Source organism: Melanaphis sacchari, unplaced genomic scaffold (genome assembly GCF_002803265.2).
Source record: "Melanaphis sacchari strain LSU unplaced genomic scaffold, SCAv2.0 Contig11_pilon_pilon, whole genome shotgun sequence".
NCBI classification, from domain to species: Eukaryota; Metazoa; Arthropoda; class Insecta; order Hemiptera; family Aphididae; genus Melanaphis; species Melanaphis sacchari.
In genome coordinates, this window is record NW_020270469.1 from 680,054 (window position 1) to 693,594 (window position 13,541).

At 27.1% G+C, this 13,541-nt stretch overlaps 2 protein-coding genes across 5 annotated transcripts in view; both read right to left on the reverse strand.

The window, feature by feature from the left end:
* Window positions 1-2,703, reverse strand: part of LOC112604184 (glycine-rich cell wall structural protein 1-like) — a 68,089-nt gene extending 65,386 nt beyond the window's left edge. For all 3 annotated transcript variants that reach the window (XM_025353104.1, XM_025353103.1, XM_025353102.1), the window contains exon 1: window positions 2,409-2,703. In XM_025353104.1, coding sequence (XP_025208889.1) covers window positions 2,409-2,443 — 35 coding nt within the window. In that variant the 5' untranslated portion in view covers window positions 2,444-2,703. The remainder of the gene's footprint in view (window positions 1-2,408) is intronic.
* LOC112604183 (monocarboxylate transporter 2) overlaps window positions 1-13,541 on the reverse strand; it is a 310,370-nt gene that overhangs the window by 153,116 nt on the left and 143,713 nt on the right. The gene's annotated exons all lie outside the window — the stretch shown is intronic.

The following is a 13,541-nucleotide window of genomic DNA, read 5'->3' on the forward strand; positions in this document are numbered from 1 at the left end:
TACATACATACATACATACATACATACATACATACATACATACATACGTACATACATACATACATACATACATACATACATACAAACATACATTTATATATATAGAAAGCAACTTAGGGCACCGTTACTCAATGATCCATCTGAAGCATAGATCACGTATGAAACCCGTTATATGCGTCTATTCGATCTTATCCATATTTTATGACCACCACATAATATATTGACCTTGTTTTTATTAATGAATGTCGTCGGACAGACAGTGTGATATTGCAATTTTTTCAAAACATAGGTATATACGTACATATCTTTAAAATATACACTATTTGATATCATTTGGACGACGATATTTAAACGTACAGCAAGTATGATATCAATTATCACTTATCAGTTATCAATGATTATTTATACCAATAAAACATGTTATGTATTGGTTAAATATATATACAATTTTACATGAAGCTTTTATGCTAATGTTATGATTACTACGTTTTTTAATGAAAAACTCAGTTTTGTTATCATGAAAGGTACATTAAATTGTATTATATAAATATTATTTTATTTAAGCATTTTTCTTTTTTTTTTAAAAAAGAAGAAGAAAGTTATTTGAAAATTGTAATATATTTTAGAAAAATCCTAGGCACCCAAATATAAATAAAAAAATCTTTTGTTTTTTTTTTTTTACTTTGAAGCCTTAAAAAAATTAGGGTTAACAACTGAAACTAAAAAAAAAAAACTAAATACACTAAATAAAGCTTGTATTTCATTTATGACAAAAACTATATTTTTTTGTTCAATGGTTCAAATTCTATGTTTGATATGGGTTTATTCTTGTATTTGAATTTTAAACAAATTTAAAAACCATCTTCGAATAAAATCAACATAATAATATTTTTGTTGCAATACAGTTAAATTTGTTTACATTACACCTATAAATTAGGATCTTGAAAATAATATAAACAAAATATTTGGAATTTTAAAAATATATGCCGCTATATAAGTATTTATATTTCATATCTATAAATTCGTTTAACCCTTTATGTTACTTTAAAAAAAGGGTTTTGCCGGTTTTGGCACCGTAATCAATTCAATTTCATCGGTAATGTAAATATTTGATTAAAATTTGAAATTATCTCCAGGTTAAGTGTACACGATTTTGTAACACTATATTAAAACATCGTGGTATATTATTTGGAACTTTTGTACGCATTGTATGTAGTATTAATAGATTGTAAGTTCAGTGAATAGTATTAATTTAATTTTCAATACTACCATATTAATTCTTACCTATCCTAACTTTGGTACAAGGTAGAAAATATATTTTATAAAAGAGACGATTTCTGTAAAAAATGTGATTAGTAATTTATTGAGTACTGACATTTTTTTACACAAATTGTATAGTAATTGTATAATTCGCAAATCCTTAATCAGATGATTATAACTTACTCATATGTGATATGTATTATAATATAATACAAGTTATAATATTTCGGTAGTTAACGATTTCGCTTTTTAACAAAGTATGTACATTTTTCAAAAAGACAGTTCGTGATACAAACTAGTACATTTTGCACATATTTTGATGATATAATACACAGTAAGCTATAGTATAATAAGTAGAGAAAGAATAAGATGAACGATTATTTTAGTGCCTACGGATGACACAAAGCGGACGATTTCCAAACGGTGAGAACGATTCATGAGTACCAAGTAGTGAAGATACGAAAACGCGTATAGGATTAGTGCAGTACAACACCGGACAGCAACATACGTAATACACATTAATAAAGAAATAAAAAATATTAAAAATATTTAATGATTGAGATTTGGACGTTTGAGCAATCGTGAGTCTGAGTACGTTATTCAAGGTAGTTGTTTAATTAAGGCAAATAAATTCAACAGGCTAAAAGAGTTTAAAACATGTACATTATAGTGTATAGCTTATAATTTTCAATATGTCTATCGTTTACATACACATGATTACAAATTGATTCGCTTAATATTTTTATTTTTTTTCCTTCAAAAATAATTTTTATCTTACACTCAAGTTACCTAAAGAAATTGAAAAGTAAAAATAACACCCGCGCTCAAACGGACAACGCCCAAAATTTCTTATTATTTAAATCAAAAAAAGTTTGCTGTAAAGAAAAAAATCCGATCATATGATAGGTATATTGATTTAATATATACATATTATAATAATAAAAAAACTATGTAGTATTGATCAATGTACATCACAGTTACCGCGGTTCTGTCCGGTATCATTCTGCTGCGAGACGTATGTTTTAGTAGTATAGGTACCCCCTAATAGGTTGAAAATATTATCATATTTGTTATAATAATTATAAAAAATAAATAAGAAAAAGAATATTATCATTGAATAACGCGCGCGTATTTCCGGTTCAACCGACCTGCTGGAGTCATCGTCGCCGCCAATGCCCATCATTCTTCCGCGTTCGATGATGATACCGACAATGACAGTGATGATGATGATGATGACGACACAAACCGGGCATATCACATGGGCGCGATCGGCCGCAGCCGGAACCGGAAACGACAAGTCGTACACGAATGGCAAAAATAAACTGCGCGGGGTAAGACAAAGGGTCGCGAATAGACACTGACGCGCGTATCCACCGACACTGGCGACGAAACGGATCGGAACGCAACGTTTGTGGACCACGGGACGTTGTACGCACACCAACGATGCCGAAAGACGACTGTCCGGTGCACGGCAGAGCTTGTTGCTACGTTCGCCACACGATTTCGTGTACACACGCCGCGCCGATGTCGCGCGACCGCCGGAGCACGTGTCCCGCCGACGCCGCCGACGACGCGTTCACGAACGCCGACGAAACGGTTACCAAGAACTTGTGAACATAATATACCGAACCCGAAGTTTCGCAATATTGTAATTGTAATCTTCAGCCTATTTTTTTCTTCTTTTCTTTAACTCTATTGTCTTGCCGCAAATCCAACGTGGCACGACGTTTGGTGTTTTCGCAAACCAAATTAATACACCGCACCCCGGACCATCCCTCCCGCTGGAAACGTATAATATACTTGCCCTGTGCATCGCCATTTAATAGTATCGTAAAAACCATAATATTAACATTATTATTATTAACGTTATTGTAATATATAAATATACACATTACAGTTGGTACACCTATAACTACCTAAGTATACGGTTTATTATTTCGGTTTCGTAGCCGGTTTTTTTTCTTCATCGTTCACGGTAATGGATTTAATTTTGCCGACATCATATTATTATTTTCTTCGAAAACGTCAAAATCATTTTTGCTTTTCCCCAAAAATACGTCGAAAACACGCCGAATGAAATAATTATAATATAATACGTTATGTAACGTATAAATACTAAATATAATTAATGTATTTGCTGATGTATTCTCGAATAAAACTAATCAGCGACACGAATTAGGTTGGTACAGAGTGATATATTATTATTATTATTATAACCTTGTGTGCTATGAGTTTATAAATGTTCATAATATCGTGTTTTCATGATTCGTTTTTTATTTTGATGATTGAGATTTAGACTAATGGTTTGCAAGTTTGTTGATTTAACAAAGTTAACTTCTGATGTGCTGATAATAAGCAAAATATTGAAGAGTTATATATTATATTTTAGCGAATTTCTTACAAAATAATTAATCTAGTCATATTTTATGGAAACAAATATTACCTACTGCAATATTGTTTGTATGTAACGATATAACGTTCAATTTCCAATATTTAAAAATAATTATAATAAACCTTTCATTAGTACATACGTATAACATTACAATAATCCAAACATTTATCAATGTAAATGTTGAATGAATGTATACTTTATTTTAGATTTTTAAAAAAAAGTGATAACCATTAGGGTTGTAAGTATAGGGGTATGTAGCCATTACTTCCTTCACAATACACAATACTCGATACAAAAATTTTCAATTACATTGTACAAATTCTTATAACCGTAAAATGTATCCGTTGTTTGACAATATTTCAATGTTAAATCGATAAACTGCTTATGTAAATTGATTCTCAAGCTATCAGTAGGTACTAAAATTACCAAATACAGACACTAAAAAATGATCAAAACCAAAAAAAATAATAATTTACCACGTATCTGAAACAATTAATAAAGAGTATTTTTAACTGATATACTTACACTATGTACCTATACGGACCTACCTTTTAAACTCTTATCATTACTTATTTTATAAAAAATTAATTTATTTATAAAATTAATATTATTATTCTGTACACAATACGAAATGTTTTGTTTATCACTCATGATTTATATCATTTACCTATTATGTACATAATATTATCAAACATGTTTTACGAGTAAAATATTACTTATAAATTCACTAATATACTCGTATTGCTTTATTTGATTATAAATATATAATAAATAAAATGTATACATCACGTATTCACGTATCAAAATGTGTCAGTGATCAGTGTGTTTTATTTTGATTTACGCCATTAGGGCGTGTTGAAAAGCAAAACTTGCTAACACAGTAAATATATAGGCAATGCTTAATTCATTTATTAGTAAAATTATCATAATATAACAATATTGTCTACTTAGTAGTTCCATCTACGTTGTACTCAATCAAATGATGAATACGAAATTTGTTTGACCATTTAATACCCAATACACAATTTTTCATTTATTTTGTTAACTATAAGTAATCAAATAAACTATTAATTGAAGCATTTATACGGTAATATTCTTCATCATAGTATTACTAACAATTGACCTTGTTTTATTACCCTAAAGTCCTAATAAATTAGAAGAAAGTTAAATATTTTAATTTTTGTTTCCATAATACTTAAGTATTATTATACATAACTTATACATAATACAAAAAACTATTAAACTTCAGGACAACTGGATTAGGATTCATACGTAGATTAGGATGGAAATGTTAGTTAAAAAATTATTCAAAGAAATTATAATTACTTGTTCATATTGTATCAAACCATTATTTTAAATTGAGAATAAAACAATATTTTACCGACATTTTACAAATCCTATATGAACTCCTGAACATCAGTATACACATGTAGCATATACTTTTATATATATATCATAAAATGTTCTATATTCACAGTAAATTTTCAAGTTTCTATCTGTTTATTTTTAATTTTTTTTTTTTTAATGACTTATTGTTTGTCTTTTCAAACGCATGTTACATATTTTTATAGTAAAATGTAGATTAACTAACATATTATACATTTACATGCATACTTAATTCCATAATTGATCATTTGGAATTAAAATAGCTCAACATTCCGAGTGTACTAATAGATCGTATTTATTTTTCTATATTATGTTATAGCCTTACAAATAATATTAGTTTTTGCTGACTCGTTTTTGGCTAGCGTCGAGTACCTAATTAGTAATGAATTACTATGTAGTCATCATCTGATGACTCGTAGATAACTAGATAATATTGTATTTTACTATTTATACTTCACTGCTATAGTTTAAAGTGGGAACGTTAAATACACAAATTAGTGAAAAAATAATCCAAACGTCATTTTCAATTAATTTCAGTTCTGACAGTATCTACTAAGCTGATCGCTGATTCATTCCAACCGATAAATCATTATAATTTTTAAATAATAAGATGTATACGTAGTTGATTTGAACACACGCTGACGAAAAATACGGAAATTAAAACGTGTAGCATAATATATATTATTCTTAATTTGAATATACATAGTTTACGTATATAAGTATAAATATGAATAAAAATAAAAGCATTTAGATATTGAAGCATGCAGCTCGTCATCAGTCCCTTTAATCAAAATATTGAAAATCCCATATACCTTCATTGATACCAAAATATAATATTATGATATTGCCATTGAAAATATAGTCAAATTTAGGCAGTGTGATTTAATCATAAAACATATAAAAGTTAATAAATATTTGGTTAAATTAAAATAATTTGAATTATAAATGCATAGAATGCTAGTGACTTAAACATTAAAAGCTTTATTTCTAATAAAAATAAATAAGCCGCAGAAAATATATATTTAGGCGGATGTCTGCCACATTTAATCAAGATATTTAGTTACCTACATCTTGTATCACGTGTAGTAGATTCAGAAATCAATCGACGACGGCCGTCTATCCTTAGATAAGGTTGGTTTGGTTTTTCACCAGTGGAAAGTTTTTAGAAATCATAAAGAAAACTATTTATTTTTTTTTTATCAATTTATTTATTGTTCTCACAGTAATATTCTGATAATTTATACACGGCACCAGAATTCATTGACTATAGAAATATGATGGTAATTTTTAAAACAATAGTCGCGATAAAAAAGTAATTTTTAAATGCATTTAATACAAAACACATTTTATAGCATTGCGACAAAGGTAACTGAGGAATCTCGTATGGTATTCGAATATCGTATTGTGAGTACAAGTTCCACGTGTCGGTGTACGCATGATTTTTCACAGCACGTTTCAGAATTCAAGGTAAAAATATAAAAATAATTGTTTTCGAAAGTTAATAAACATTATTACTTATCGCTTAGAAAAATAATGCGTATTATATAAAATCGCAGAAACATCGATCTAATATATTTTATCAATGTGATTACTTCATCTGATTCCGTGATAAATATGCCACTGCAATGGTGCTATCTACAACATATGTTTAAAATAGTTAGATAATATAATAATTTGGTAATTGACATAAGCGCTGAAACGAAATCAAATAGATATATCATGTAAAAACACATTTTATTTAGAACTGTAGAAATCGTTCAAAAGTGCTGAACGTCCAATCTCAATCAAAAAATATGTTACGATCAAAGAATATTAATATAAGTTTATATTATTTATAATTTTAAACAATAATAGCTACTTATGATTTATAGTGTTTATTTAGATGTTTCAATAGTACATTATTAATCTGATAAATAAATGTAATTTTCTTTAAAATGAAGATTTAATATATCAAAATAAAACATACATATTTTTAAAACTAAATAAAAGTTTGATCGATCATCGTAATTCAATGATTATAAATATATTTTTTGATTAAATTATAAAAGTTTTTCCTCCGCTCATTTAAATAATTGTAATTTTATGATAAAATATCAAAAATTCAATACACATATTTTTTTTTTTTTTTTAAACACATGTCCAGCTCATATAAATTATAAAAGTGTAAAATTTAATTATATATTTCAAGCTTTCGCCTTTGGGTTTACATCACTATAATTGATTCGGAATAATAACTAATTTATTGTTTTATTTTATTTTCAAAACGTTAATGGTCTTACTGTTTTAAAACACTAAGTTGCTTTATTTAGACTTAAAAATAAGTTTCAATTCAAATATTTAATAATATCTTATGATTATTTCGCTTGCGGCTCAAAACGTTCTTCTTCTTCTTCTTCTTATTATTATTATTATTATTATTATTGTTAGCATATTAAGCCTTATGGCAATCAGTCAAAACAGTTTAAAACGTAATAAGTAATAACTATAATATAATAAAATAAGAGTTTCGATTTTATCTTGTGAAATTTTTAAATACCTATAGATATAAACACAAAATGTTAAATTCTCACTACTCTAGACAGTATTATGGAGGTTCTATGCAAATTTTTCTCGAACTGAGTTGGATAAAAAATCAACACAATTCGATGTTAATTTTTATAATTTAGAAACATACTATTCATAATTTGCATTTAGCTGTTAATAATAATTATTTACTGTAACATTTATAATTTATAAGAATAATCAATTGATTTCCTTAATTTAAGAATTCAAATTATCGTTATACTATTCTCAAAAACAGTAAAATAATAACAGAACATGTATAACATAATATAATATGATCATTCTTTGAAATAACAGTTAATGGTTAAATGATTTAAATTACCTTAATTATAAACCTAACATGCTATTAAAAGAGTCCTAGAGAATTACTATACGCCTCAATCAGTCATCTTAACAACACAATATGTTACAATATAGTACCGGTGGGTGAGAAGAGGTACTTTGATTGACATTATAAAGATTCAGAGTTTGAATACCTATGATACCCATAACCAAATAATGCATTATAGAAACATTATTATAATTTATGACTTTAAAATATTAATTACTAACAACCCACTGGGGTTCAAACATTTAATTTTGTATTTCATCTAATCGTTGTTTCGTATTTTATTCAAATCTTAACCAAATAATAATAAAATGATATAATTTAAATATAAGTAAATCAAATTCTCAACTATAGAAGCAAATTTGTAACAATAAAATCAAAAACAAAAATTATTCAAATTTTAAATGTTTCCATGTATGTAGTATGTTATAAAAAAAACTAATTAACATTAACCCTCACTAACACCGTTTATAAACATAACTTTCTAAAACTATTTTTTTAACATTTTTAATTATATTGCATTTTATAGTGTTGTGATTTAGAGGTACAGATGATAGGAAAGAGAAAGAGTGAGAAAAACATCATTAAATGAGATATTTTTTATGTTGTCAGTTAAAACGGAAAAATTCTGATTCAATATAAGTTTACTGATTTGATTTATCCAAGACGATTTTAGTTATCAAGACATTCGATTCAACATTAATGCAGTTTTACCGAAAATTCTATATTTTTTCGACGACCATGCTATATGTTATAAAATCTATAACCATATTAAACTTAGGTAAGTTCTGAATTTAAAAGTGTTTACGAACTCAATTTATTCATGGTACATCACTAACGGCGGTCTAATATAAAGTACTAAGTCACTTTTTCCAGAATTCATCACGAATGAGAAACTTGATAAACATAATTTAATATTATGCTTTTTTTTGTTGATTGACAAACATTAAGTACAATTAAATCCGTTTATTATTTTATTTAATAGTCATGTTTGTGTCATGTGAATTTAGTCCAAAAATGTTTTGGTTCAATATTGTCCACTTAAGTCAAAATATCTTATATCAATTTGTTACCTACATAATATTATGTTCTTATGTGATCTATGTAATACGATGCGTAAGTGGAAATTGTTGTTAACTTTTACGATTTGAATAAATTATTTCTTTTTATAAGGTGAAGTTTTTTTTTTTTTACAGAGTTGAACTACGTGTTTTATCAGGACATAATATTTTTAATTTAGAGCGGAGTGATAAATGTATCAGTTTGTGAATAAAAAACAAAAAATTTTAAGATTTTATAGTTGGATTATTATAAGTTGGTCTTATACTGAATTAATTGTATTAAGTATCAAGTTATAAAAACATAAAACCACAATTTATTCAATTAAAATTTAATAAATCTTCTATAACAGTAGTATATAAATAAAAAAGTTTACTTGAAATTTACGAAAAAATAAACGATTTTTTTATTATTATTATTGCCATCATATTACAATGTATTTTTTTAAATTTCTATGGTACCGCTCTCAGATTTAATTATTTTCTTTACAATACCTTAATCGTCTTACTCATAGTTTCTGGCTACTTCCTTGTAATTTCATAATTTGAAATTATTTTTTGACTGAGGGATTCAAAGTTAATTTTAAATATAAACTGAAATTAATGATATTTAGCCAAAAGTTTATATATGAAATCATATTTGGATTTCATATCCTAAAACCGTTATTTTATCCGATTTTTTGAGTATCTAAGATTCAACTAATCAACGCGTGTTGAGTCACGGAAATTGTATCTTGTTTTACAGATAACGTCTAAAAATTTTAAAGTCAAAACTAATTTAAAAAAATAAAACTCACCGTGTTTTATAATTGTAAGATTATGGTATGATAAATAAAAAAAAATAACAACAATACGAAAACGATGTCGGTCTCATGATCGTAAGATATCTCAACACGACAGACAAAGGGCATTTTCCATTTTCGACGTGGCCCGAAAATCGGCTTTCGTATGACATACATACGATAAAAGTGATGGTGGCAGTGACAGTGATGTGTGTATTTTATCAAGTGGCGGCATGTATACATATTATTATCATTATTATACGACTACGCGCGACTGTTCCGCTTTTATGATTCCATTACGCGCGCACATCGCCGGTAGGTCGAGAAAGTTGTTGTTGTCGAGTCGCCACGACGGTCGACGATGATAAATCTTCGAATTGCGAGCATGTACATATTAAAAAGTAAAATAATAAAATAATTGTAATAACCATAATAGTAAAAAAAAAAAGTGAAAAATTAAAAAATCGATGTGACTTGTTATTACGCCTTTAACCAATTGTATGTTCGTAGTTAGATATGTACGCTTGACGTTATTATGGTGGGTGTAGGAAATATGCGATGCGGTTAGGTGGCGTGTTTGATTTTTTCTAAAATATTTTTTATTATTTTATTACTTTAGATTGTCAATACATGTCAAACGTGATTTGTACGAACATAAGTGAGAAAAATTATACATGTGCGACATCAACATTAATAATGATATTAAAACTCAATAATTCAATTTTTAATATTCCAAGTTATATGTGTAAGTTTGTACGACATAAATATTCAAATATGTTTAAAAATTATTATAACTAATACGAATAACATAATTAATGTAATTTGACAATTTTTAAAACATTTACTATTCAACTATTATACATAGAAAAATCATCAATAAAACTTCCCACCATACGACCAATTATTTAGCACAAAAAATATACACGTCAGGTTAATTTTTCTCGACTATTTTTTTATTTTTATCTTTCTCCTCACTGTGTGACCGCTAATAACGTCGTCGCTTCCAGGTTTTATTTCTTATATTTATTTCTTCTATCAATGTTTACATAACAGTAATGTCAAATCTCAATACTATTGTCAGTATTGTGTAGTGTCTATATTGTTGAAAACTACTCAGTCATTATTATCTCATATAATAATACAAATAAACGTGTTAATGAGTATTAAAAAAATATTTTCGTCCAAGATGAAATATAAATAATATATAATGACATATACGTCTATACAAAATACACCCATCTATAATAAATACAGTCATTCACTAATATAATCTCTTATATTGATTGAATTGCTGTAACATTTTTTACTGTTGAATAATATTTATTTATTTTATAATTTTACATTGCATTTTTTTCAGTCTTCAACGCCATATGTCGACCATAAAGAATTATGACATAATATTGTATAAAATAAATTTTAATATTAATATATTTATGGTACTAACTATTTAAGTATTAAAAGTTAGCTGCCAGTCTCGAGCAATGCATTTGACGGTAATGTATTTTGTTTTAATATAAAATTTATGAAATTTATTTTTTTTTCGTTTAGATTTGATTTTGTGACTTTCTAGCAGTATTATGAGAATAATCATGACGTATGACATGTACTTAAATAAAATATTATTATATATTATAAGCTATATTATGTTTATTAACGATAACAACCATAAGCTATATAATAATAATATATTAATTTTGAAAATATAATTTCCATTTTGTATAAGATAATATTACTTATACATAAATAAAATAGAATAAAGATTAAAGTAAGAGTTTAAACACTCAGTAGAATAGGTATGATTTGTCATTGTAGTATTGAAATATGCATCATCGTGCGAATTACAAAGCATAATATTATGTTAAACAAATATAAAACACATTTATAAATTTCTTTAGCTACACCTCTTAGTAGGCGCCTATTTACAGCTTTTATTCAGTCTCACGCTGTATGCGAGGAATTTATACAACTCACGTTTCTTTGATACCTATTAAACAATCTTACGCGTCGCCGATCAACATTATTACATTACGCACTTTGATAGTAAATAATAAATAGATGACTGGAATTGGTATACTGCGATTGAAGCACAGATAAGATTAATTTAATTAATCTTTAATTAATTAATTTAATCTATTCAGTGATCGAAATTTGTTGTTTAGTTTGATGAATCAAAATAAGTTCGTGATAACGTGATAAAAGCCTATTTCAAATGTGTGTACAGTAATCTTACACTAATCAGTTACATTTTACATATATGCTTGACAATAGAAAAAACATTTGAGTGCTGTACAGTGGCGTATATGAAGAGAAATCGTTCCAGACCTTCACCAGTTTCAAGCGCTCAAACTATTTACACTCTATATGTCTGCCACTGCGAAGGAATTGGTTTACGAGTAATTTTTTTTTTTTTATATAGCTAGAACCTATGTTGCCAACTACAATTGGAAGGATTGATTTTTCGAAAAAGTTTTATATTTTATGTGTAGTACCTACTTTAAGTCGTGTATAACGATATATTGGGTACAACGATAATCCGGATATAGCGATGTTATTTTGGAATGAAAATAGGTTTTTATATTCACCTATATTAATTAATAATACATGCACAAGTATTAAATTTGATTCCGTTCGAAATAATAATTCTTAATCTTATCTGTAACAGATAATGTATCTTGTACGACACGTATATCGTATACGGTATACTTATTTAAAGTACCATCTATTTCAGAATTTTATTTTTATATTGATCAGGTGCGTCTTTTGTTTCGGTAAACAGCGATATAAATACGCCAGAAGTATCAATGGCATTAAAAAATATTTCTAATTTTGTTAAAAATCTGATGCAAATTATAAACAAATAGCACTTTAAAAGTTTATTTTTCAAACAAATTGTAAACACATATGAACTATACATATGTGTATTTTTATTAAAAACTATAAGAACATACTTTTGATGTTAAAATATGTTATCTTAAATAAAATAATACAGTAAAAAGTATGTTAAATAAATCAATTTTTCAAAAAAAATTAAGTTACTTTTTATAATCCGGATATAACGAAGTTCAGTTATAACGATGAAATTCTCTAGGTCCCTTGAAGATCATTATAAGCCAATTTGAGTGTATGACTATTAACAGGCCAGAAAAGCAGAAGTGAATGTTATAGTTATAGTGACGAGATAATACAATTAACGGTGGACTAAATATAATACGTATCATACACACTCGTACGCATGTTTTTATGTCAGAAGAAAATATTATAATTATCATGTAAAAATAAAATATTGTTCATTTCAGTCATCATTAATCGCTTCACGGCATGGGTATACTGGTGATCCTAGTCGAAAACCATCGGAGGAGTTATCATTGTTTTTTACAGTTTCCACCGAGGGCATAACTACCGTTGTAATACACTCACCATCCTGATGTCTGTAAACACCTAAACGTTTTAAATATTAAAATTATAAAACGTTTATTCCGGTTGCCGACTGTATGTTAAAAATGTATAGGATCTTTTCAGTGGTGGTGATATAGTGAAAGGGTTAAGCGTGATGTAGCAGAAGTTGAGCAAGTTTGTGGATGATTACCACTGGATTTTGGTCAGGCATTCTTTATACCCATATCTTAAAAATTCTATATGACGCAGTTGATTGATTAATAATTAACTCAAAATATGCATATTCTATAAAAAAAATTTAAATAAAAATTTAGACCACCGGATATTTACTAGAACTATTATACTACTAAAATAATTAATCTTACTCAAATATATGG